The sequence below is a fragment of the Chrysemys picta genome, chromosome 9 (genome assembly GCF_011386835.1).
Source record: "Chrysemys picta bellii isolate R12L10 chromosome 9, ASM1138683v2, whole genome shotgun sequence".
Classification (NCBI taxonomy): Eukaryota; Metazoa; Chordata; order Testudines; family Emydidae; genus Chrysemys; species Chrysemys picta.
This window is the reverse complement of record NC_088799.1, coordinates 104,068,589-104,096,467: the sequence shown is the minus strand read 5'-3', so window position 1 is coordinate 104,096,467 and position 27,879 is coordinate 104,068,589. Positions and strand designations below refer to the sequence as shown.

Genomic DNA, 27,879 nt, shown 5'->3' with positions numbered 1-27,879 from the left:
GTGACCAGAAGGCAGAGAGACTAGGAACCTTTTAGTTTGTATACTTAGGGTTAGAAGCTCCAGGAATTGCTGACACTGGTGGAAGCTGCTTGATCGAAGTCTTGAATACAGCTAGGTTGGGGAGCAAGAATAAGGTGGGCTATTTCCATACTCTGATTGGGAAGGGACAGGTGGAGAGTGGCTCCTACCTTTGGGATGGTTTCCACACTAGATGAACCCTTCAATTATTGCATCCCTTCAAGACGGTCTCGGAGCCAGCAGCACCATTTGCCCTTACACTCAGCCTGTGAGGGGGGGCTTCTCACACAGCATCCTGTGAGTCTCAGGGCAGGGCCCATGCACTGCCTCTTCCACCTCAGGCTGGTGCAGGGAATTTCAGGTCAGAGTGCCTGGCCCCCGCAGCCAGCTGAAATCAGAACACGTGCTGGTTCTCACCAGCAAAACAGACACCAGAAACTGAACCAGACACAGAGCAAAGGATTACAGATCTTTATTTGTCAAACTTTCCCCCTAGTCTAGCACATTCTACACAGTCTCACTAGCACAGATGGTAACAGAGCCTGTAATAGTTCAGAAATCACACTGCTAAGGAGAGCAAACAAAAAGCAGAGATTTTAAAAGTAAAAAACTTCATGAGAAATGAGTGAACGAGAGTGCAACTGGGGCAGTTGTGGGAACCTATGCCAGCCGGTGCTGCTACACTGTGGGGACTGTGCCAGCAACAGACTGACACTCTTAGCATGTTGGTGCAGGCATCCCACCATGAGAGCAAGAGGCTGGGCCATAGTCTGGAGAGAGTGGAGAATGACTCTACAATACTGTCCTGGAAAGAGCAGATCATGGGACCATTTCCTATCTCTGCAGCCTAATGAAAGCCTCCTTCCAGGAGAACTGATGCATCCTCCAAGCATCCAAATCCCCCTCTAGGCACTGTTGGCACTTCACCATACATCCCCTCCAAGCTACACGCCATGAAACATGCTGTCAACAGCCTTCACAAGACCACCATGAACACAGCTCTGCAAGGAGCTGCTTCACCCTCTTGGCCTCATACACCTGGGCTCCCTCCTTTCACCTCAGCACCAAGGTGTGTAACAGTCAGTCACTGACACCACCCATTTTTGTCAGCACAACGACTAAATCAGACTGTCCCATGCAGAGCCTCTTCCCTTAGGATGTACCCTGGCACGGGGAGTGACGTAGCCTTGGTGCTTGGAGAGGGATCCCTTTTCCCACAGACCATGTTACTGCAGGTGGAGAGGAGGGGTGGCGGTTTCCATGCACTGACCGATCATCACAAGGACCGACCTCTCCAGGAATCCATCTTTTGAGGCTCCATCTCCGATGGCAGCAGTGTGCAGAGTACAGGCACTACACACGTAGCTGCATGGTGCATGAAAAGCTTTGGCAATAGGGAGCTCCCGGAACTTTCCCCGCAAGAGCCTTTCCCTGCAGTGGTGAGGCAGCAGGACACTACACTGCTCAAAACAGCAATGTAGACAAGGGAGGCACCGCTTGGGTGTGTAGAGACGTGTAGGGTACTCTAGTCGCCTAAACTCTCACCATTCACACTGCTATTTATACCCATGCCAGCTGGGTGCGCAGTGTCTGTACTCTACATGCTATCGTAAGCACAGAAGTAGCCTTACACAGCAGAGGAAGAATTTAATTTTCATCATCAAGCTTTTTAATGTAATCACAACCAATCTATTTTCCTACCTCAGATGGCGTTTGGGGAGGGGGAAGAGACCTGAACCACAAACTATCCCCCCTCATGCTCATGTCCCACAACTTTAAATGATGGATCCAAACTCTCACTTTACTTTGATCAGAAATAAACCAACAAGGCTCAAGACAGTCCTCTGCCATGCAGAGCAGGGCCCATTCAGAGCAACTGCATCACATTGGTACGAGTGCCTCTGCCTTTTGAGGTCCCCCCAGGGTTACATGGCAACGCACAGGGGCTTGAGGGCAATACCGCCCTGGAGCGTGACTATAAATAAGCAACTAAATTTAAAAAAAGAATTAATGGCCGACATAAAATCTTTCTAGGCATTTCCTTTGGAAAAGCTGATTAGTGCTGTGTGCTTCTAGTATGCACATCATTTAGAAGATACACATGGTTTCTGGAACCCTCCCTCTGTTTGAGTTTCCCGTCTTGCAGATTTAAACACACAGTGTAGCAGGAAGAGACAACCTGGCAAAGGGAGAGTGAAGGGCTCCAATAAGCTTTGGCTATTCGAAGCTGTTAGTGGCAGTAAGACTAGGGCCACCTGACCGTATCACAGACCCGCAGAGAGAGCCTCAAGGAGGCTGCTGAACGCAGGTGTACACAAAGGCAATGGGTTTGCCTCATGCTGGCTCCACAGGCAGCTCAACACTATGAACAATTGTGGTTGAATTCAGGAATGGAATAACTAAGTGTGGCCTGAGCTCAACTCGTGTAGAAGGCTGAGGGGACACCACACAGCACTGTACTGTATCAGGCCTTGTGCTTACAGCCCTGCACCCCCTCCCTGCTAACTCTCTCAGGCACATGCCCAGAAGGACAGGGCCACCTCAGAACACAGCTGTCCCCCACCCATACTATGTAAAGTGATTCTACAAGTGGAATTCTCCACCAGGCCCTCCATCAGATTGGAGACTGGACGCTTCACTACAGGTTACCCACTAGTAGTTGGGGAAATGCTCACGGCTAGAGGAGCACAATATTTATGGACAGAGCTAGTCAGAAGTTTGGGAAGGGGCATAACAGGCGCAACTACCAGATTCTTCCTCCCCTTGCCCTCATCCCTTCCCATTCACTAGATCCACCACACACTGCCCTTGTACCAGAGAAGGGCTGATTTGCCTTTAAATGGAGTGCCACCTTTCCAGTAGGCTGAGCCCTGTTGCTTTGGCTCCATTCCTCACAGCACTGGGAAGTCTCCCATACTGGCAACCGAGTGTTAATCTCAAACACCGTCGTTTGCTGCTGCAGGCCAGAGACAGCAGCAGGACAGCAGCACCACCACCTGTTCTGCCCCCTGCAGATGAGGCTGCCAAAATGCTTAGCTACCAGGGAAGATACCAAGAGATAAACCATTTGTGCCCTATGCCTGATGCAACTGTATCGGGATGTGCTGTAGCATTACTGCTCACTTCCTGCTGTGGCCATCTCCTAGGTGGCGCACTGGAAAGTCTGGCCGAAGTTAAGTTTCCAGACACCAGGAAGAGGTGGCAGCAGCGAGTCCTAGAGTCTGCTTCTGAGTTGTCATTTAACTCCCTAAGGAAAAGGTCTCAGTCCATCCTAAGTGCAATAAGTGCTCTGTGAGAGTATCCCAGTGAGAGATGGTGCAGCAAGGGTTCAGCAGGGAGAGGTAGCAGCTACAACAAACTCCATCTCTTACAGCCAGCGAGGCAGCAATTCCAGCGACCCTCACTAGGGCTGACCCCAGCTCCTAGAGCTACAATGGGTCACGGCAGGCCAGCACACAGCGGTGAGAAAAGCCACCTAACTGCCTAGCACCCAGGAGTGCAGTATCAATGCACAGACCCATGGCCCACAGGCTGTAACAGGCACCCGAGTGCGTTAGTCACTAACATGCTGCTGTTTGAACTGGACAAATTGAAAGGAAGCTCTAAAGCAGACTGCTTACAACACACAGATATGCTCACTAACGGCTCGGGCTTGCACTGGATTTCTAGGTCTGAGGTTCTGGTAACCAACATTACAGTCCTGCACCTTTAGGCTCTGTCTTCGCTGCTGACTAACCACAGCGTAAGCCATCATGGGTCAGTCAACACATGATAGCCTAACCAACTAGAGCACAAACACATTGTCAATGTCAGCACGCTGTGTCACACCCCCACTGATGCTCTATGTGGTCGTGAAAAGCAATACAGCTAACGTGGGCACTATCCTGAGAACTCACTGCATTGTTCTATGCTCACATTCGCAGGGTGTCTACCCACGTTGGGGATTGTAGGAGGAAGTGGTCTAGGCCTGGAAAATTCACTTGTGGCATTGGCACATGACCGCATACCAGCATGGTTAAAGGAAAGGATCCAGCCTGCCCTAATAATCGGACCATCAGCCACTGCTCTTTATGGAGGCAATGTGCACAATTGGTGCCCAGGGCTTGTGGGAAGGGATTGGAGGACTACCATCTATCAGTTGCGCTGATTGACCCTGGCTAAATATTTTCACTGCTGTTACCCCAGTTTAGCAAAGCATGGGATTAGCTAACTCCAGGTCTGCCTATTGTTCAAGGTGTGACGGTTGCCTTACCAGGCAGTACAGCAAGAGGTATGTGGGTGTGTGAACCCAAGGGCATGTTACTGTAAAAACGCACAACTGAACTCAAGTCTTCAGTGAAGAGAAAGCCTTAGAGTCGTTTCCAATTAGCGTTCCCCAAAAGGACCTAGTGGCAGATGAGGCTCAAGGCAAGACTGCTCCACAGGCCTCATTTCAGGTGGCCAGACTCAGAGACCACTTCTGTTCAGGTCTCCAGCAGTTCTAGTGAAACCCTGAACTGACATGCAGAGAAGGCAGCAAAGCAATACAAACTCCCAGCACCTCACCACATAAACCTTCCACAAGAAGACTCGTCTGCCATCTGCAGAAAGAACGCCAGAGACTTTCTGCATTAACAAATCCCATAGAACACTGCAAAGAATCATCCCCTCCCCCAAATCCTACCACCACAAACACCCAAAGGCTGAAAGAAAACTGCCAGCTGACCCGCATAGTTCCTTCAGGTCCTGGCTGGGGACAAAAACTGTTCACAGGTCAGAACCCCAATCAGACTCCTACAGCGCTGCCTACAGGACTAGAATTAGCAAGTAGTAGCAGAAAAACTTCAGTAGCAAAAGGAAAAACGATAGAAACCAGGACAACCAGGTTGTCAGCTACTAAAGCTGACTGAGCTCCTGGCTTCAAACTAGTGGGGGATGAAGGCGGCACAGAATGTCAGCAAGCCTGGCTCAGCCTCCCTCATTCAGTAAGAGGTTAGGGAGCCTAAGCCTCTGAAGCATCAGCTGCAGCCCTGCTACTCTAGGGCTTAACATACCCAGCTTATCCCCTGTTAATGATTAGCCAAGAGCACAAGGTTAGGGGATACTTAGTGGGAGTGTCCAATCACATGGCCAGAGACTGATCTGCCGCAGTCTGATTTCTGTAAACACCTCTCCCATTTGATTTGAAGAGTGTGGCTATTCCCCAAGCACTCTGAAGTGTCTGCCCCACCCCTTCCCAACTGTATTCATACCCCATAACCCCAGGCTTGTTCCCAGCCTCACTGTAGTGTTCATGTGGTATCAACAGGATAAAGATGCAGAAAAAAAGTGTGTTTTAATCCAATAATCTTGTTTCCTCAATTAAAAAATATATATATATATATATATTTTAAAAGGTTTAGAAAAAGCTTCTAATTAATTTGCAGCTAGTTTTACATATAGATTACAAGAAATGTACAACCCCCTCCCCACATGGTTCCAAACTGTGGGGGCCTGCCAGTTCTCCCCCCAATCAGACACATCATTGAATGTCAAGTGTATTTATTCTCAGCACAGCTTTGAAAGGCAAATCTGCCATTGGTACCACCTTCTTAGAGGGAGAGATACCCAGTATGCCAATGGAGACATGTGGTTACACTGGCTTTCAATACAGAAAGCCCTTAGATTAGTAAAAAAATATTTCATCTATAGAAAATGCCCTTCTGAAAAGCAACCAGGGCACTGTTAAGGCCACACCCAGGCTTCCCATTTCTCTGCTGTAGCAAGACAGCCCAGAAACAAACCCCCAAAGATGTTTTGGAGTCCCAGCAACAGCAATCAAGACCGGTGTCTATTTTCCAGCAGCCTGCTGTACCAGGAAAATGCTTAGAATAGCACAGGACTTCTCTAGAACAGATACTACGTTTGCGCCACAGCTCAGAGAGACTCATTCAACGGGGCCCAGCTGGCACACTGAAATTAAACTGTATGTCCTCTTCTGCCTAGGTGAGCAAAGGGAAGCCTCCCTGGCTGCCACTCCCTCATCCCTTCAGATGGGTGCAGAACGGTGGGGCACTTTGACACCAAACCCCAATCCATCTGACACCCTAGTCCTACCAGGCTTCTGCCAAGAGTCTCCTTCTAATTCTTCTAAAAGTCTGTGGAGTACCAAGCACAAGGCTGGTGGCTGAAGGAAGAGGCCCAGCTACTCCATCCCAGAGGGCAAGGTGGGGACAGAACAGGCCCCTTCTGACAGCCCGAGGCACTGGGCGAACTGCTGCTATGGCAGAGATAAGGCAGCCTCCAACACACCCAACCCTTTGCATTGGATATTGCTGTTGTCTGGCATAACAGCCTTTGGCCAAGCGTGGGGATTTTCATCAGAGCTCCTCTTCGAATGTGCACAGCCTGGGGACTTCTGCAGAAGATCCATGGCAAGTCAGGATTTTTAGGAAGAGACGCAGCACACAACAGGATTTTTTTTCAAAACTCTTCCTATTGCAACCAGGTGCAGATTTGCCCCCTTCCTCCCAGGTGAGCAGTTCTGTCTGCCCCAGGCATGTTGTGCAGAGAAGTTGTGTCCAGTGCGCTCTGTTTTTTCAGACTCTGCCAGGGGTGGGAAGCGAAGTCAGGACCCAACATTCAGAAACCTGAAGGACACTAGGAAGAAGAAAAACAAAGCAGGTGGTTAGATCTCAGCCTCAAAAGGAGCCATGGACAGAAACAGATTTGGGGGTAATCATCATTAAGCAGAGGCATCCAATTCCAGTTGGGGATGCACACACTGAGAAACCTCTGTAGGGGAAGATGTTTCACACCAGTGCAGAGTGAAGTATACAGCAAGACCCTATCCACACTCAGAGCGGGATCGAGAGGAGGGGAGAGCAAAGGGAACAACACAGGGTCTCAAGAGTGAGTGCTCCCCAGAGGAGCTAAAGCAAGACTGCTTAGCTGAAGAGCTTTGCTTAAGGGAGGGCCCTGATAACACTAGAACTAGGAAGAGAAGCAGCAAGACCAGAGAGTCATTCTTCCCTTTTGGGCAGCCACCAGAGTTAACTGCAAGAGAAACAGACTAGGGCTGAGCATGGGCCTCCTGGGCCCTGTACACCAGGAAGAGCTTTTTGCCTGCACAGCCACTTGAAGCAGCTCTGTTTGAACACATCAAAAATAGCAAATGCACATTTTGGATCACACTCAAGAAACCAATCTTACCAGAAACCCTTCCCAGGCACGGTCCCTCACCATAGCCACAGCAGCAGCCTACAAGCAGCCAAATCAGGAAGAACAACTCCTTCCAATAACCCTTTGGAATAGTTAACCAACAACTAAGAGAGAAATTAGGATGGGAACCTCCACTTGTGAGCTTGTGACCTGCTTCAGAAGGCAGTGTCCAAACACCTGTGGAGCACAGGGAGGACACACACTTGTTGCTTGGATGGCTTTACACCAGCATGGCAGCATCTAGCAAGGGCACTGTGGAGACAATTGGGGGTGGGGGTGGGGGGATGTTACTCATTTCTGTATAGGGAATGAAGCGACAAGAGTGAACAGCCCTGGGAAAAGCACAAAAGCAATTGAGGAAATTCACCAGCAGACTCTTCTTTGAAATACTCGGGGGAGGGGGGGCGGGGAGAGGGGGAAGTGTGTCAAAACCCAGCCTGGCGAGGAAGAGAGACTGAGACAGAACCAACAGCGGGCTGTGGTCAAGGGACGTAGGAGGTTCTGTGGGCAGGGAGGAATCTGTACAGAGTCTTACTTCACCATTTTGAATCATTCAAACTAGCATGAAAAACTCCATCAGGAATCGATGGAGAAGGTTTTGGATTTCCCATTTGCCTAGGGATAGGAAGTAAATGTACAGAAAATAAGCAGCTCCTTTCCCATGAATGGCTCATAACGAGATCAACGGGAATCAAGTATGCACGGAGAAAAAGTAATCGGAAATCTGGAAACAAGGAGCCAAACAAGACTTTGCGCTGTTCAAATGGGACGAAGTGCCATCCCCATGTGTCCAGCTCAGGATCATAGGTCCTCTAAAATGCTTAGACGAAGCACAGAGAGGAGGATTGATCATCCATGTCTGTAGTGAACAGAATGACAGGCTCTTGCTCCAAGGAGCTGACGACACAGCCAGAGGGACAGGGTTCACATTCTCAGGGAAGGACAAGTATTCCCACCACGTGTGCCAAAGGGAGCTGAAGGGGGGTTGAATATAAGTTATTTTTGTTGTCAGGCTGTGATTCAGCTTGGATGCAGAGAAGGCAGTGTTTTCTGAGCTCAGAATGGAGAAAGGGAGTTAATTTGAAGCCAGGAGTTCCATGAGACCTTGGGCACGTCACTTAACCTCTGCTCAGATTTCCCCCTTTGTAAAGATGGGCTGATAATCCTGACCTGCCTCCTAGGCTTCATAGGAGGGTTTGCTAAGCACTCTGAAGTGCCTGTGCCAGTTTGGGGGCCTCTCTTTGGAGATGGGGCCTTGCTGCCCTTTGAGAGCTTGTGTTTTATTTCTGGGCACTATTAGGAAGCGGTAAGTTAGACTGCTATTTGAATCCCTTTACCTCCTGAAGGGAAACACTTCCCAACATCCAGATTCACCTAGGCTCTGTACAAACCACACAGCATGATGATAGTGGTATTTGCTGAGTGCCAGTATACTCAGTGCTTCACAAGCTGGGTCCCTAGACTGAGACGCTTACAGTCCCCAGAAGTCCATTGGCAGGATGGTGCCAGCTTAGAGTGGTTGTTCATATTAGTGGTGCAGGCGGGTTTCACTGACAGAGGTTGATATTCATGGACTTCTGGGAAGGAACGTGTTTGCAGGAGGGATTTGAACAGAGAGGGTCAACTTCTAGCATGCTAGAGCAAGAGTTATTTGGTAGCCAGGCATTTCCAAAGAGACGCTGACCCTACAAACCTGTGGGCTGAGGGACACCAAACCAAGACCACATCATAGTTGAATGCAAGTTAGGAAACCATGGCATTTCCATCCTAAAGGATTCATAACTTCTGCCAGGGAAGGGAGGCTACAAATACAGGGTCCTAGCCTGCTCCCACTGACTTCAGGTAAGGGCCCACAAATGGCTTCAATGAATAAAAGGGAAATTGTGTTTTTAACACTAAGATCTTCAGCCCCATCACTGATACACTGAGTTATAGATTTTGGTGTTTTCACCTTCATATCTAAATACAGAGAAATACACAGTATTTTCTGACCTTTACTAGTGTTCTCCATTTTCTAGAAAGCCTTCTGCTATTTCTTACCCATCCTCCCTGCTCCCATTCCTAGGATCTCTACTCCCTTCAGCCATACTTCTCATGGTCCATTATCCCAACTGCACTGTTGCTCCCTTCTTGGGATCTCTCTCCCTCCACCCTCCTGTGCTGATCACTAGCCTCAGGCTATGGCTGAGATTGGAAAGTTTTACCAGGCACCGCAGATAAAAGCAAATGTAGTGGTACCTCTGGATTGCTGGACATTTGGAGAATCTTCTACAATTCTTGACTGGACTCTCTCTGCCCTGTGCTGGTTGGCTTTTGCTCCAATATCCTCCAAACCTGCCTCTCTTACCTTTTTCCTCACCTGCCCCATCCTCAGCACAAACTTTCACTTCCCTTTTATTTCCATTTAGTTGCTCCGCCTCCAAGTAAACCCACCCCCCAAAACCTGTGGAACTAGCATGCCATTTGTTTCCATCACATTGGTCACTCTGCTTCTGGACTCTACCACAGCTCCCACCCTGTGGGTGTTCGGTCTATTTAGACTGCGAGCTTCAGGACAGGGACTGTCTGCTCCTTTTCGTACATTGCTCAACACATTAGGACCCCATTCTTGGTTGGCCCTTGGGCAATAATAGTTTAAGGATTGAGAGCAAATAACCAAGAGACACAGGAGGGGGCAGTACACAAGCCCTTTGCTTCCCTTCTCTAACACCTGAACGTGAAATTGCTGTTTTATTCCTGGGGGAATTCTGCGAACAATATTTTAAAATTTTGCAAAATTCTGCATATTTTATTTCGCAAAACCACACAATATAATCATGCCAGTTTCAATGATTTTGGAAATTTATTTCAAAATACCGGTCAGCAAGTAGGTCTGTAATAATACAGACAAAACAAAACAAAATCAGGAACTGCCTTTTGACAATAAATAGATTCCTTACTAGACAAATTAATATAGAACTCTGAGTAATTCATTTAAAATACAGTGCAGAAACGTATTTCCCGCACCCCTCAGAAGCAATGCAAAGGCTTGGGGGAGTTAGGGGCAACAGAGGTCGGAGGAGCTGAGGGAGAGGGAAGGAGCCTGGGAGGGAATCTGAAGGGTTATTGGGTGTGGGTGGGAGATGTATGGAACAGGTGATTTTTTGGAAGGGGGGGATTGTTAGGGAGTGCGGGAGCCTCCCCCAGGCAGACCCTGACTGACTACTAGCCTCTCCCATTCAGTCTGGAAAATCTGCCCCTATCCCCATGTGTTCCTGCAGCCCCGCTTTCCTCTCCCCATGTGTCCCTGTTTCTCAGTACAATAAATGTAATATTGCTGTCAAACGGAATGCTCCTTAGTTTTTCAATGCAGACAGTATGCAGGGATCACAGATGGGCCACAGAACCCCGACCATATGCCTCAGGAGAGAGAGTTAATTCTACTGAAGTATTCGCAGCTAGCATGACATCAGTGTGTTCATGGGTCTACGTGTCACAGGCCCAGACGACTACTATCCAAGCCTCTCCAGATCTCTGTGCAGTTTGGCATGGTTTGCTGCCCAACTGTTTCGCAGATTTTATTATTGTTGAATGTACAACTTACTCTAGACCCTTCAGGAAGCTCATATGATCCGAACGCTGACCTCAGAGGTTTCCCACTTGGTAACACTACTGTCTGCCAGACTATATCCAATCCATGCTCAAGTATTTGTATTTAATTGAGATTTTTCTATTTCTTGTGCAATTATGTCTCACTGAAATCCAAGTCTACAATATGCATAGCAATCCCATGATTTAACTGCCAAGGCAGTAAATCAAAGTCCTATAAACTAAGGTTTATTCCATCCCTCTAGATCAGGGTGTAATTCCTTGGCAAGAGAAGAATGCCATTTTTACCTCTGGCCCTTGCATGCAGTTATGACAATATTCTCGCTTCAATCCTCAGCCAACCTGATGTCAGTGGAAAGTCTGCACAAAGGTCAAGGTAAAAACTCAGTAGGAAGATGTGCCCCCACTAAGGAGAGCCACTATTTGTGCTCCCAGTGTATCTACCTTCCTGCTCCACTCCGCCCCACCCCATCCCCGAGTTCTCTCCCTTTACCCTTGTGTCTACTGTTTTCCTTTGCATTGCATTGCTTTCCTTTCCTTTCCCTTCCCTGCAGCAATTACCAGTTCTCTCCTCTCCCCTCCCCTCACCTTCCATTCCACCAGCTGAAGGTGTTAGTAATGAAATACTAAATATTGACTCCTAATCTTAATAGACTTTACAGTTGATAAACCAGTGGGATTAAGGGAGGGGCAGGGACCCACTGCGTCATGCTGTCTGCAGACTCAGGCAGACAGCGTTGCACTGGTTACATTCAGGTCACATTTGGAATGGTTACTTCCAACCATGTTTGCAAGGAACTTTGTAGAATTAAAGCAAAGATTCTACAGAATCTGAATACGAACACATCAGGTGGGCTGAGGTTGACACCACTGTTCTACATACACAGAGTATCACTTTACCCATGAGATCAGAAGAATATGCTCTGACATCACAAGTACAGCATTATGGCTACTGCATGGAGGAGTGGCTCTTATCTGTAGTGCAGTCACCTGCAGTATTGAGGAACTCACCAGAATCAATCCGTTAACCAATGTCAACACTAATGTAGTTCACCACACGGCAAATTAAAAACAATTTCTAGTTAGAAATAATTCTGCCTTAAAATGTTGCATTAGAAGAACTTGTTTTATAAATGTATTTGTTTGTGCAGCTTAGCCTGCCCTTCTGAAGCATGAAGATGGAGGGTTTTAGTTTGAACTAATCCTTCAGGAAAGAGTGAAACATTCTGCAGGTATCCAGCCAGGCAAAGCCCCAGACAATTCATTCCTGAAACTAGTGTTTTTGAAGCATGCTACACAAGGACATCAACTCACTTAGACTGCTGCATCTTTCATAGAACAAGCAATTGTCAGTCTCACTGGAAACCTGGGCACCAGTTTTTTGAACTGCCACTTCATTAGTGGTGTGGGAAGTAGCTCTCTCCAAATGGTTCAGAGAACAAATTAAGGGAACTAACATGAAGCCACTCAGACTTACTACTTAAAATTGGGTAACTGACATTTAAGAGTCCCATTAAACTCCTGCTTTTAATAACCTCCCTCCAATAACAGGTTGGAAGATAATAAGGAGAAAAGCTTCAATAAGTGAAAAGCCATATGGAAACAAATGACAGATTGATACCACCCACAGCTGGCCAGAGGGTGGATGTCTTCCCCACAAAAGCCAGGAGGCCCTAGCACAGCTTACCCAACAAGATGATTTGAGGGAGCCTTTTTAGAGGCATGTGATTTAGAGACTTGATGGTAATTGAAAGGAAAGCCCCCCTCCTCTCCTTCCCTGAAACCAAGACAAAAATGTTTCTAGGCTTTTACTCCCACCCACGAACAGGTCCTCTCCCAAAGGGGATTCTGACACCACATTATAATGCCCTCTGAAGCCAGCCATTTAACAAAACTCCATTCCCCACAGCTCTCCAGTAGGAAGAGTTTATTTTACTTTGTAATGTATATGTCGCCTTCTCCTGAACACGGAATATCACTTACAGCTCCCAGGAAACAACCAGCAGTTGTGCAGTGCTGCCCAGTGACAATACTGGAAGGAAATCCAATGGCCAGGCAAGCTGGGACTGGGGAGGTGCATTCTAAGCAGAGGGAAAATCTGAGTGGGTCTCAGTCACAGACATAGCTCAGTTCCCAGCATTTATTTAGACACTTACCTTACCCATGACTCCTTCCTGTGAATAGACCCCCCTACTAGAACACAGCCACAATACATTTGGCTCCCAAAACCAAGTCAAGACTGCCCCGATGTGATCGAAGAGCAATTCTGAATCCGTTCCTCCCAACATCAAAGCTATTCAAGGAGCAAGTCGAGAGATTCTGGCGGGTTAGGAAAGAGGGATGTGTGCTCAGAGGTCAGATGTCAACATAAGCTTCCTAACTCATTTCTGGGATTGAAGGGAAGCCCATCCTGCCCCTTCGAAGGAGCCTGCTTTTCAATCACAGGTGCGCACTGCATGAGTGAGAAAAGCCTCTGCTAACTCCATCAGTGTTGGCAGCAGCTTCCATGGCTACAGCAAGTCAGTAATTACCCCATTTGTGCAACCTCACACCTCTTACAAGGTATAGCGGGGCCATGTTTCCAAAGATGCAAGAATTATAAACAGGATCATCTTATCTCCAGAATAGCTGGAACGATATAGGAAGCGCAAGGGCCTAGGAGCTGCATGCAGGTACACTGTCACTGAATGGCAAAGGGAGGCATGACTGTTTCTTTGTACTTTTTAAAAGCTATAAGGAGAGAGAAGAAGGCACTGCATACAAACGGTTTCCAGGAAGTTCTGACACTAGAGTGGTCTCACAGATCTACTCTATAGACAGCATTTTCCCAGTCTAAACGTTTACTTAAACCTGCACAGAAATGCCAGAGACAGCATCCTCCAGCACTCACTGTGAAGAGCACACAGAGCAAGCCACTCCACTAACCAGACTCCAGCAGCTCAAGAGACAAGAAAGCAAAAGGACTTGAAAATTAAAAGTAGCTTCAATACAATCTACCTCTGAAGCTCATTTCTCCTCTAGGCTAGGCAGCCGCAGTAGCTTTCAGCAATCAAGATACTGCCACTTTTTAAACAGATGTACCTCACTAGTACAGAACTGCACATTTGAGGACTGCAAGGGGAACATCCCAACTCAAGCTGGTAGTGTCTGTTAGAGATCGACAGAGTATTTGACAAACTCACCTACCTTTTGTATTCCTGAAGTTAACTTGGTACCCAAGTATGGTTGGAGGCCTGCGAGGTGTTGGGGTAGCTGGGAGTAGACAGAATGGGTTCAAAGTTGAAGTCTAGTCCTTCTCCATCCATGAGGTCACTGTTGATTATGTAATCCACATCACATTCAAGGTTCTCCATGTACATGTCAACGTCCAGGTCAGTGGGCAGCCTGTCCTGGTTCACTCCAAATGGGGCAGAGCTAACAGAAGAGAGAAGCGGCTGAGTGCCCAGATGGACTGCTTGGGCCGTCGGTGCTGGGACCGGGGCCTTCAAAGTGGGCATGCTGGCTGTGTTTTGAGGAGATGCCACCACAGAAAGCATAGATGGCAAAGCACTGGCACCTATTGACTCTGACTGCTGCTCCAAAGGCTTTCCTCGTGGGTTGACTGGGCTTGTTTTATTCTGGGTGACTTGTCCACCTAGAAGCAGAAAAGTCTGGCTGTTTAGCCTGCTTCCAGTTTGAGGGAGTATTGGATCCACCTGAGTCATCATCACATCACTGGGAGGTGGAGAGCTGGATGTCAGGAGAGCTTCCAGGGTCTGAGGGCCAGAGAAACAGTTAACAGGGTTAAACAGAGAGGTGCCAAAAGTAGAGGCCTGGCCAGCTGAATTCTGGGTCCTCAAAGAAAAGCTGGAATCTCTCTGGACTGGACCACCTGAGGCAGACTGCTGGGTGGGCAGCATAGATGAACTGGGTGACATCAGGTTTAACCCATCAATGAGTTCAAGCTCCTCAGTCACGGTTGGTGGGACATTGCTGGATGCACTGGAGTACACTAGAGAAGGAAGAAGCTTTTCATCTGGGAGGTCGTCCTGCTCAGGCATGATAGGAGAGAGCCTGGCACTAATGGTACTCGCATTGGAACTGGTTCGAGGCCGGAAACTGGTCCACACATCGGAGTCCTCATTATTCCTTGATGATGGGCTTCCAGGCCATTTGGGGAACTGGGAGCCAGGGCTGTCGGCAGTAGCTTCCGGAGCTGCTTGGAGTGAGGCCTTCTTTTTGGATGCTTTACCTCTGACTTTTGCCAGTTTGCTGCTGTTGTCCATAGAGGCAGCTCTCCTCCTTGGTGCTTTCCCACTTTTACCACCTTCAGGATTGAGCATCCACCAAGAACTCTTTCCTGTAGCTTCATTATGCACTTTAATGAACTTGCTGTGCAGGGATAAATTGTGCCTAATAGAGTTCTGAAAAAAGAGAAAAGAGAGCATGTTAGCCCCATTTGTATAGATTACATAAACAGAGAGGATTGGCATGTGCGGCATATATATTCCTGCTAGATTCCACTTTGTAGAGAGACTTGAGTTTCTAAACGTAACGACTGACACTTCAGACCCAACAGAAGAAGTTCCCATGGTTTGAGTGGGTCCTACATAAACACAAACTTTTCTTCTCCAAGTTTCTCCGTGGTGGATTTGTTTAATGGTTACTTTGAACTAGTTAAGGAAGCCAATTTTTTTCTGCTCTAAGAGGCTGCACTGCTTCCACGACAGGGATTCCAGGGCTGCCCCTAACCGGTATAAGCCTGAGCAGGCTGCAGCGGCCCTCAGCTTTAACCCATATAGCCAAGACAGTTTGAACGGAGTTAACTGGGCGCTCCTGTTGCCCCCCGCCTTACATCCTCTCCCACCCCAGCCAAGCCACAGCTCCTTTTCTTTCTCCCAGCGGCTTATCAGCCTCTCCCCAACCCCTACCCACTGCTGCCAAAGCAGAATCCCTCAGAGCAGGCAGGATTCTAATAACCCCATCGTGGCCTCATCAGCACCTAGCTGTGTCAGTTTTGCCTTGCTCATCAGATCTCTTGCCCACCTGCCCAAAATGAAGCAGGAGTGGGACTAGCAACACAGGGGCAGTGCAGAGTACTCCTGCAGTGGGAAGAAGCTGCAGGACTGGGTCTGCCCCCGGGTCCCATCCTAGGCATTCCCACAGCCAAAACCACCTCCCTGAACTAGTCAGTCCGGAAGGCATACAAATTCCTCACAACTAGTCAGCATGCTAGGGGTTACCATGGAGTTGTGATCCTCAGAGACTACCTGTACCAGTAAATAATGTTCCATCATTGCTCATGTGGTGACATAGGTTTAGCAACATGCACAACTTAATGGCCCCCTAGTCTGAAGTTTTGTTTTAAATAAACTGATCAGTGATCCCCAAAACCCACACAACCAATTCAGCATGGTATCCTGTCTCCTCCAGAGGCTGACATCTTTGTTCTTCCAAAAAAAGACTACACATGAACGTTATTGATTTAAAATAGGATTTTCTGCAGCCACCACCAGCAAGGATCACAAGAGCCTCATCTTCCCTCCCAAAAGTTAATCTGTGAACTCCTGCATTACCCCAGTCTCATCAGGAACTAGTCAACAGCTGGTGTACACAGCCCACCATGGAAGGAATGACTGCTATTGCATAAACAGAAGGGTTTTGGCTCAGTGTACTTCTACGGGACTTTAAATCACGTGGCCTAGAACAACATGTACAGAAAGAGAAGGAAGATTGTGTCTCTGGGTATAGGCCAACTGAGCTGTGAGACCTAGTTTATAGCGGGAACCACAATCTGCTAATTGCTACGTCAACAAAAATCCTCTGGATGACAGCAAATCCTTCAGTTACACTGAAACCTACAGGAAGAGGCCACCGTTCTTGCCTTAAGTGGAAATTTTAGTTTACAGTTCTCCAGCTTTCTGGCGGTATGGATGTTACAAATAAGACACCCTGAAACAAAGCCAATGCTCATGTCAACACAGTTGTCAGCAGCCCATAAACAGTTTTCCCATGTGTACACCTCAGACCTCAGGCACTCTTCATGCACATCAGGAATTCTGTGATGAAGCCACACACATTGCGATTCTGGGTACAGTAACCCTAGCAGAAAGGCTAGGTCAATACTGAAAATGAACTTGAGTGTCCAGATCTTCTAAAGCAGAATTAAAGAGCTGACTTGCCTCCAACTCTGGTGATTTCACAGACAATGCAAGGGGCTCTGTAGTTAATGACCTTATGAAAGCAGGCAGGTGACCTACCCAAAATATGAACTGGAAAAAGTTCAGAAGTGCAAACGTTAGGTGACACTTACAGGATTCTGGGGGTGAAGGGGAGGTTTTGTTTGAAGAAAGTTGCCCCCATTTTTGTCATGGGCAGGATATTATCCCACTGTGACTAAACCTGAAGAGTATGGGATAAGTTGTAAAATCAAGGAGGCATTTCCCAATAGGTTTATCATACTCAGTCAACCAAGGTGGCCTCACCCAGCAACTGTTCCTGCCAGTGGTCCTTGGCCTGACTTTGATTAGAGGCAACAGTCCAAATGACAAAAGCTGACTGGTATTAGCTAGATTTACTCTCCTCTTCCCTAGTTATCTGGGCTCTCTTTCTTCCTTTCCAACTGCATTACTACTCTGAAAGCACTTGTTACCACTGCCAGCATAGAATCATAGAACATTAAGGTTGGAAGGGACCTCAGGAGATCATCTAGTCCAACCCCCTGCTCAAAGCAGGGCCAATCCCCAGACAGTTTTTTGCCCCAGATCCCTAAATGGCCCCCTCAAGGACTGAACTCACAATCCTGGGTTTAGCAGGCCAATGCTCAAACCACTGAGCTATCCCTCCCAACACTACCACCACCTTGAGGGTGCATCTACACTAGACCTTTTTTCACCATTTGTCTTACATTGATACAGCTCCCCTGGTTGGTTGTATCACCTATGGAAATACCAAAGTAGACCATAAACAAGCATTTTTACCACTGTCAGGCTATAAGATGGCAAAAAAAAAAAATGCTTGTGTCCATTCAAGTCTTACCACCAGCACTAGTACCACAGGCAAACAGCAAACAGGAGTACCAGCGCTGGCGGGCGACCATGGGAGCACTTTGAAGTTTTGAGTGTAGCCACGGCCTATACGGTCCTTGGGATGCCAGAGTATGTCACTTGGCTTTTGTTGGTTCCTATCTCCAATCCTACCTTCGAGTTGCTCATCTAGGTTTTAAATCTTGCTGGAGCAGGGAGCCCCAATCTGTTTACAGCACCTAGCACAATATGAATACATTTGGAAACAAAAAAACAGGAGCAAGATTCCAGTGGCTTAGTCCACGATACGTGTCAAAATCCACCAGCCAAGCTAATTCTTAAACTAGAGCAAACTTTCACCATGGCTAACTTCCTTCTAGAACCTTTTAAATACCCATGTTTCATAGGAAGTGACACTCAAAGCATTCTTCACCTGCAGTCACCCAAAAACTTAGTCACCATCATTAGGAACACAACCCCATGCTCTGAGTGCCCCAAAACCTCTGACTGCCAGAAGCAGGGATTGGAGGACAGGGGATGGATCACTCAATAAATTGCCCTGTTCTGTTCACTCCCTCTGAAGCATCTGGCACCAGCCACTATCAGAAAAGAGAATACTAGATTAGATGGGCCACTGGTCTGACTCAGTACGGCCATTCTTATGTTATTTAACCTGCTAAAGACTAATGGGCTTCAAAGTCAGTTGAGTGACAGAGAAAGAAGATGTTTGCCAGTTCCCACCACCAGCAAGCGTCTCTATGACTCTTACTTAAATTACACTTCCAGTGAATAAAGGAAAGGATGATATTAAATTTCAAACCCTTCACTTAGAATGTGCAATGCTCCACTTATAGCAGCAAAGTTTAACGGGGACAGTATTTGTGTAGCTGCACACCACACCTCAGTGCTGTTGGGCAAGTCAACTTTCTAGTAATCTCACTTTTGCAGTACACTCAAGACAATAGTAAGTAGCGTTTTTTTCTTTTCCAGAGTCCGTGATTCCCTGACCCCTGTATAAAATTATACACTGGTCTGAACCACCCCGAAACACATGCACACACACGCTACAAGTCAGACAGAATTAAGGCTTTGCTCAGCACTAAGATATAGAATTTAAGTTTTCCATTTCCGTTTGCTAGATGGTGTCTAGGTTTAATGTCAGCTATGCCTCAGTGGGTGGAGACTGGAGAATTTCCCTATTTTTCCCCCCCGAATGGGGCCATGAAACTATCAATTACCAACGGTCAGAACTCAAAATATACGCAGAGCCCCTCCACCCCGCGTCACTAACAGATGCCCCTGGAAAGAAAAAAAAACGATTCTATTCTAAATGGTATGAACCAGAACATCCCTTATTAGCTTGAGCTGTTGCTAGACCTTGTCATAAGCTGTGCATCTCCAGAAGGGGGCACTAGTTAACTCAGCTACTTCAAGGTCTGATTGTAGAACGGGGGTTCTCAAACTGGGGGTCAGGCCCCTCGGGGGTCACGAGGCATTGGGGGGGGTCACAAGCTGTCAGCCTCCACCCCAAACCCTGCTTTGCCTCCAGCATTTATAATGGTGTTAAATATATAAAAAAGTGTTTTTAATGTATAAGGGGGGAGGGGTCGCACTCAGAGGCTTGCTGTGTGAAAGGGGGCACCAGTACAAAAGTCTGAGAACCCCTATTGTAGAAAGAAAAGATGTGGGGGTGACGGGGCTCTTCTAGAAGCTGATGAATAAGGCTCTATCAAATCATATTAATTTTACAGTATGAGAGAACACATGGAAAAGTCTGCAGCAATCTCCAATGCACTTCTTTTTCCTTTCTCAGTACTTCCATCTGAAGAGGGTCACCTCTGAGCACTAGGATTTGGACTGGTTTAAAGGTAGACATGGTGCTGCATGCAGGATTACCAGCAAGTCTTCATCCCTGGTCACCTAGTTGGCCCAATAATCAATTTCTAACCCAGGTGATACTCGCACAGTATGCACCTTTGAGGTGTATTGAATGAACATTTTAAAGTGAGATATGTCCAAATTATTCACAAACAGCAGAACCGAGAGTCACTAAGGAGTAGAGGAGCCATCTACTCTACCTTTCAGATAGATCTTGTTTCAAACACAGAGTGCCTGGTGATTTTTATTTTGTAATGCTCTTGAGTGTAATATTTAAGATATTGTTAACATCCAAGTGTCTTAATCAAAGGGTATTTGGGAGGAGAGTTAGAGAAATGCTGAAAGTAGCTACCATTTGAATTCAACCATCCTATGACAACTGCGATACTCGAGTCAGACTTTTTTTTGTTTGTGGGGAGAGGATTATATACTATCAGGAAGGATGATAAAGAGACTCCATATGTACCATATAAAAGGGATAGGCTTGATTTCTGTGATGGGGAAAATTGCCCCTGGTGAGGAAGAAACAGTTTCAGAATTCACTCTATCCCGACTAAGAGGTATTTTAAAAATCATTTTAGAGGGAAACAAACAAAGTGTTTCACTCAGAATTAGCACTCTGCTTGTCCGGCATCTTGCTGACTGGCCCCACCCATATGGGAATGAGACAGCCCTACAGCAGTTTCAGGCGCATGGCATGGATTCCCTTAAGGGTGCTTATCCTTTTCTACAGAACAAAGCATAGCTTTACCCAACTGCATTAACCCCAAGAAGCAGTCTGAAAGCAGGAAAGATTTATCCCATGATCCAGAGAGCAGCTTACAAAGTGCAAAGGAGGGGATTATAAAGAAATCCAGGGAGAGAAACACCCTGCTGGAATATTTCCACCTTTTTAATCCCAGTTAGTTCTTAACTTCAAAATTGGATGATTGCAGAGAAAAAGCGAACTGCACAGCCAGCAAATTAACTTTCTCCTTTTAAAGCATAGTGAAGGAACACTGCCTCCCTCCCCCAAAAATCTCAAATTCACTGAAATTCACACTAGTTATACTCAGAGTCTGCAAGATTTATAATTTCATTCAATTGTACATTGGAGTGGAACAGCTATGAAGGGATTATGAAGTAACAATGAGAGATTATAAAGTTTCATCATGGTTAAGCAGCCTCCTCCATGGAAGTTCCTGTTCTGCCCCTGCTGAAGGCCATAAAGCAAAGCCATCCTGAATCAACTGATTCACAGACTGCCGTGCTGCAAACTCAGTAGCACTACCTAAAAGTCTGCATTAGAGAACAGTAGCAATTCCAGAGCAGCAGGAAGACCTCTGCATATTTCCACAACATCCATTCCCTTCACTTATCACACAAGGATCTGTGTGTCTGCCGTACCACAAAAACATTCTGATTGCGCATTCCACAGACTAGTTTTCCTTTAGGGTACAAACATGATATAATGAAAACAAATGTCTGAAACTGCTATATCATACTAGACCCTCCAACCTCCCCAGTACCTTTTATTCAAAGTGGAAACATTTTTAGAACCCACTCTAAATATAACTTTAGAGTCTGTATCCTGATGCAGCACATGCCTCACATAGGACTTCTATAACTATTAATTATAATTTATATTACCAACCAGGACCCCCATTATGCTAGGCATTATACAAACATAGAACAAATTAGGCTGTGTCCTAAAATGCCTCTCATCCTGTTTAATTCAGTCAACCAGCTTTGCCTATTTAACACTGAGGTTTGGACGCAGTGGTCCAAAGACTTCACAACATAGGCACGTCTCTTTTGCAATTAGTCAAAGGTCAAGAAAAGAACTTCACAATTGTCTTGTGGAGAACTCAAGGGGACTCCATTCCGTCTGAAATTTTGCTTGTCATGGCCTAGAGCAGTGGTTCTCAACATATTACACATTGCATATGCTGCAGTAGTAGCCTGGACCCCGGACCTTCACCCCACAGCTGCCCAGGCCCCTGGACCCCACATGACTGGCCGGCTGCCCTGGATCCCTGCCTGCCCTGGTCCCCCTCTGTGTAAGCCCCCTGAACCTTGGGGCCTGCAGGCCCAGGCGGCTACCCTGAACCCTGACCCACCCCAGGCCCTGCCACGCAGCTGCCCCAGACCCAGAAGATTGCGGGGCCAGGCGGCTGCCCCGGACCCCGAAGCTCATGTAGCCCCGGAGGTGGCAGGGAGCCCTGGACTCCTGAACACCCAACTCCGCAGGGCCGGCCAGGAGCTCGACCCCCGAGCAGCTGGGAACCTGGGACCCCAGGCACACCCACAGCCTTTAGCACACAGCTGAACTGAGCCACAGCTGTGTGCTAATTGTGCTGCTGGTTGAGAACCACTGGCCTAGAGATTAGATATAGACATTCCCCAATGGGCAGCACAGAGAACATGATCCAACATCAGTCTCACCAACTTTTTGCCGAAATAATTACACAAGAATCGTTGTAGCATAGAGGACAGACCACCTTTAACATGGGGCCTGGAAGAATTCCCTTTAGGTGAGACAACCAGACCTGCTGGAAAATTGGTATTTACAGCTGTTGCAAAGTAACACATCCTAGCAAACTGTCCCGTGACAACTGTTGACTAACTGGATTCAGCCAGTATTGAAAAAATTAATAGGGTAGCTGAAATTTAGTCAGATACTTGTCCTCACCAGAGATCCTCAGCCAGCCAGCCACCATACAGTTGGAAAAGTGACAAACTTTCTGTACTGAGTAGTTGCATATTCAGGCTCCTAAAGGCATCTGTAAGAGTTTAAATCCAATGTACACTCTGGAAAGAGCAGGGAACTGACTTCTGTTCCACAACAATAAGACCCCTATTTCTTTCTCTCTCAGTATTTCTAAGATGCCTATCCCCATTGTTTCAGAGTAGCAGCCATGTTAGTCTGTATCCGCAAAAAGAACAGGAGTACTTGTGGCACCTTAGCGACTAACAAATTTATTAGAGCATAAGCTTTCGTGGACTACAGCCCACTTCTTCGGATGCATAACGAAGAAGTGGGCTGTAGTCCACGAAAGCTTATGCTCTAATAAATTTGTTAGTCTCTAAGGTGCCACAAGTACTCCTGTTCTTCTTTTATCCCCATTGTATGTAAGTACAGTTATTAAGGACAGCATTGACTAGCTCGTGTGATAGCAAAATTCTCACAGCTCCCATTATTCCTGGTCTGTATATCAGGGCAAGTTTTGTTTGACCTAGAATAGTAATGTAGAAATATTGAACGCAGCCTCTATTAGCTGTTCTAGGGCAGAAACAAGATCGTCACCGCAACATTCACTTTGCTTGCATGTTATATCTCATTCTCCTCTGTAGGTCTGTGTTTTGTCTTCAGACAATAAGGTCTTTTGGCAATGGACAGTCACTATATGTTTGTACAACACCTGGCATAAGAGGGCCCTAATCCTAACTAGGCCTCTGGATGCTAGAGCAATACAATTAAAATAATAAATACAACTACAAATACATGCCATTCCAAATAAGCCATAAACACAATACAAGCAAAAAGATACCCTATTTTAAAGTTAGTTGTCATGGACTAGGTGATACATGCAGCAAGTTAACACCCCAATGCAGTCAGGAGGCCCAGCACCGGAGCAGCAAGCGTGTTGAGGTAGCTTGGCAGAAAGTTTGCCAAGGGCATCCCTCAGATGTCAGTTCCTCATTCAATTTATTAGTCTAAACCAGGGGTAGGCAACCTATGGCACACGTGCGAAAGGCAGCACGCGAGCAGATTTTCAGTGGCACTCACACTGCCCGGATCCTGGCCACCCACCTGGGGGGCTCAGCATTTTAATTTAATTTTAAATGAAGCTTCTTAAACATTTTAAAAACCTTATTTACTTTACATACAACAATAGTTTAGTTATATATTAGACTTATAGAAAGACCTTCTAAAAACGTTAAAATGTATGACTGGCACGCGAAACCTTAAATTAGAGTGAATAAATGAAGACTCGGCACACCACTTCTGAAAGGTTGCAGACCCTTGGTCTAAACATACTAGCATGGAAGACCAGGCTGATAGCAGCAGGGGATGGAAACGAAGGTCAATGCTCTTCATGTTACTTTAGTATCTACCTTTTCTATTTCCAGAGCAACATGGTTTAGTATTTTTAAACAATGTATTCCACAGTCTATTTTTACTTTTCACTAGCTCACAGAGCTTCCTCAGTTGCTGTAGGGCAGACATACCCACCCCCCCTCTGCCCATGGGACAGAGCACCCTTTTTAAAGGGTATTCCTGGCTTTCAAGAATCTCCAGTTATGAAGGAGTTATTTATACTGAGTTTCAGAGAAGCTGGGAGACAAAGAACTGCAGCTTTGTATTTAAAAACCAGTTCAAATGATGCTTTATCTTATACAGTAGCTTAGCACAAGAATCGCTTAACAGGCCAGCTCCTTTCCTGGAAAACTTTCAGAACACAAAGAGAACAAGGAGCAGCCTTTCCTGGAAATACAGAAGCCAGCTGGACCAGAGATTGGCACAAAGGGCAGTCCTCATCTGCTTCACAAAGCCATAGGTTGTGGTGAGTCCAAGAACAACCTGGTGCATTCAGTGGAGACACATACAAACTGCCCCATCACCACAAAGCCCATCACAACCACCTCCATCCACTAGGTTATTTGTATTACAGCAGCACTCAGTGGCCCCAATCAGAATGGGGGTCCATTACACAAAGCTCTATATAAACATTAGACAATCCCTACTCTAAAGAGTTTACAATCTAAATACTGACACGAAGCAACAGGTCGGTATAAATCAAAAAGGAGGATGACAAGGCTGATGGTAAAAGGAACACAAGGAGGCACAGCTAGGTGCCTGATTTGCAGACTTATAATAAATAATAAGAATTATACCAAGCTCTTATATAGCACTTGTTGTCTGCAGAGCAAGACACATCAAAGTTAGTATCACTATTCCAATTTTACAGATGGGGAAATTGAGATATGAGGAGGTAAGTGACTTATCTAAGTTCACCCAGCAGACTAGTAAAGCCCGGCATGGATACCAAATTTATATCTGTGAATATGAAATGGATGTCCGAGGAACTTCAGAGCCCTACCAGGAACAGCAGCAGCAAAAGCAGCTGCATGTCCGACCACCGCTCACAGAAGCCAGCACCCTGCGTGAGCAGCTCCTCCGGCGTGGCTGTACTGCCCCTGGTCTCCCTGACTGGAGGGGGGGGGGGGGCACCAGGCTCAGTGGCAGCTGTCCCTGGTCACACTAGTCCGGGAGCATGCAAGCCACTGAGCCTGGTGCCTGCCTCAGTGGGGGAGACTGGGGTCAGTACAGCCACGCCAGAGGAGCTGCCCACACAGTGCACTGGCTTCTGTGAGTGGCGACAGGACATACGGCTGCTTTCACCGCTGTTATTCCCGGCAGAGTCTTGCAGCTCCACGGATATCCGCTGATATCCCATCCGCAGATATACATTTGGTATCCACTCAGGGCTCTACAGAGTAGTGCCTAAGTGAGGAAAAGACTCTAGGTCTCCTGAGTCCCAGTCCAGTGCTCCATCCGGTAGGTATACTACCTCAAGTTCGGGTGATTATTTTTAATATAGGTGAACTGAAAGAATGTAATAGATATTCCATTCTATAGAGGTTCTCCCCATAGTATCCAAGTATTTTCCAGCAGTTCAGTAAGCACCTAAATCTGCAACATGTTTGCTCTCTCATCCTCTCTGCAGAGGGAGAAGTGCATGCCCTATTTTGGATTTTTTTCAGTGTGTTTGTATATATACACATACACAGAGCTACATGTTTATGTCAGAGAACGCAATTGCAAAGTGGAAGGTGGGGGGGGGGGTTATGAGGATCCTTAACTCTCCTGGGGGAGGTTTCAGAGTAGCAGCCGTGTTAGTCTGTATCCGCAAAAAGAACAGGAGTACTTGTGGCACCTTAGAGACTAGTCTCTAAGGTGCCACAAGTACTCCTGTTCTTTCCTCCCGGGGGAGTTCACTGCACAAGCTGGGACACACTCCTTAACAGGGCCACCCTGAGGGGGCGGGGGGCGCAAGTGGGGCAATTTGCTCCAGGCCCCGGGCCCCGCATGGGCCCCCACGAGAATATAGTATTCTATAGTACTGCAACTTTTTGTAATGGAAGGGGCCCCTGAAATTGCTTTGCCCCAGGCCCCCTGAATCCTCTGGGCGGCCCTGCTCCTTAGGAGACGAACTTTACACCCTTACAGCAGAAAATGCCATTAGGCAAGAAGAGCAAAGCTTGAACCAGGGTCTCGCTCTACTTTGACTCTCACATCGGCACTGGTTCGGCGGAAAGCAGAGGCTGGGCCGCAAGGGGAGACGGCCCGCTCAGGCTGCGGGCTCAGGTAGGGAGGGCCAGGAGCGCACCTCGCCCACAGCCACTGCTCAGCAGCTGCCAGCTGCCGACTGAGGCGTTTCCCCGGCACCGCCCGCGGAGCCCGGCCAGGGGCTGCGCCCAGGGGCCCGAGCCGGCGCGGCCGCTGCCCCGACACTCGGCCGGGGCTGCGCCGCCCAGGCCACAGGGAGCAGCGGCCCTGGATGCCCCCGGCCCGGCTGCCCCCGATACCTTCCAGCCGGCCGAGCTGTTGCTGTCGCCCTTGTCCTTGAAGTAGGGCACGAAGCGAACCATCCACTCGTAGATCTGCGCCAGCGTCAGCCGCTTCTCCGGGGCGCTCTCGATGGCCTGGCTGATGAGCTCCGCGTAGGACTGGTTCCCCCAGGCGTTCCGCCGGGAGCCGCCCTTCCGCGCCGCCGCGCCGGGCCCCCGCGCCCCCTCGGCCCGCCCGGGCCCCGCCGCCGCGGCCCCGCCGGGCCCCTCCTCCTCCGCCGCCGCCGCCGCCGCCGGGCCCCCCGCCTCCTGCTGCGCCGCCGAGAGCTCGGGCCTGGGCAGGGGCCAGGTACAGGAGCGGGGCCGGCTCTGCGGCTCGAAGTCCGGGTCGATCTCCACGCTGCCCCCCGGGCCGCCGCCCGCCTCGGGGCCCGGCTCAGGAGCCGCCATGGGCCCGCTGGCTCAGCGCCGCGCCGGGGCCCGCATGCCCGCGGCTCCCCGCGCCTCAGCGGCAGCCGCCGCACGCCCCCCGAAGGCCGGCGGCCTCCGCCATTCCCCGGCCGCGCCGCTCCCCGCGCGCTGCTGGCGCCCGCGCTCCCCCGCTTCGCCCCTTTGTCGCGACCCCGAGCCGCCGCTGCCTCACGGCTCTGTTTACCACAGCCTGCGGAGCGAACTGCGCCTGCGCGCGCGAGGCATGCTGGACGCTGTAGTCCTGCAGCCTTCCAGGAACGGAGCGCCCGCCGGCCAAGTCCGGCCCAGGGACTCCGTTTCCCGACACCTCGCGCATGCGCCGGGGCAAGGCAGGGACCAGAACGGCAGCGTGGCAGACAGGACGCTTGGAGAACTACAATTCCCGAAATGCCCCGCGACAGCCTCTTTATGGGCTCCCCTTAGATAACAAACAGCCCTCCCGCACGAACCCGCACTCCTCGCCCCACCTGCCATGCCAGCGACCCCCCCGTGCCCGCTCCCCGCCGTGCCAGCCAGCAACCCCCCCAGTGCCCGCTCCCTGCCGTGCTAGCCAGCGACCCCCCGCTGTGCCTGCTCCCCACTATGCCAGCCAGCAACCCCCCTTCCTTTCATGCCAGCTAGCAGACTCCTGCTGTCCCCCCTCTATCCCCTCACCCACCATGCCAGCCAGCAGCCCCCAGCTGTACCCCCTGCCTACCATGCCAGCCAGCGACCCCCTGCTATGCCCCCATCTGCCAGGCCCATGTGCCCCCTCCCCACCAACTGTGCTAGCCAGCAACCCACCACTGTGCCAGGCCCTCATGTTCCCTCCCCTGCCTGCCATGCCAGCCAGCAACCCCTTCTCCCACTCGCCATGTCAGGCCTATATGCCCCCTACCCTACTGCTCCCCCCACGCTGCCACCTTGGCTGTCCCCCACCTGACTGGCAGCATCTCCTTGGCCCAGTTCTGCCAGCCAACGTGCAGGGGTCAGCCCAAGTCTCCTTTGGGTCTGGAGTGCTCCAACCTCTTCCGGTTGTCTTTCCCACGTTGGGTTTTGGGTTGTTTCACCCCCCTGCTTCTGCCAATGCTGCCCTACAGGGCCTGGGCTTCTGCAAACTTTGCTTTCCACCATCTCTTCACTCTGGTGCAGGGCCTAGGCTGCTCCCATCCTCCAACCCACCATCTCCCTACCCCTTCTCTGCAAA

The 27,879-nt window shown here is 48.6% G+C and overlaps 1 protein-coding gene across 2 annotated transcripts; it reads right to left on the bottom strand.

Annotated features, from left to right (window-relative positions):
• Positions 1-474: 474 nt before the first annotated feature.
• On the bottom strand, positions 475-26,920 carry FOXO4 (forkhead box O4). 2 transcript variants are annotated; one of them, XM_065557399.1, is made up of 3 exons: positions 26,241-26,920; positions 13,968-15,188; positions 475-6,636 (listed from the first exon to the last, which is right to left on the bottom strand). In XM_065557399.1, the coding sequence occupies exons 1-2, from the start codon at positions 26,670-26,672 to the stop codon at positions 13,989-13,991; spliced, it is 1,632 nt and encodes a 543-aa protein (XP_065413471.1). In that variant the 5' UTR covers positions 26,673-26,920; the 3' UTR covers positions 475-6,636; positions 13,968-13,988. The 2 variants fall into 2 exon arrangements, with proteins under 2 accessions (XP_065413471.1, XP_023955600.2); XM_024099832.3 differs by having other exon boundaries at positions 13,972-15,188; positions 26,241-26,917.
• Positions 26,921-27,879: the final 959 nt, after the last annotated feature.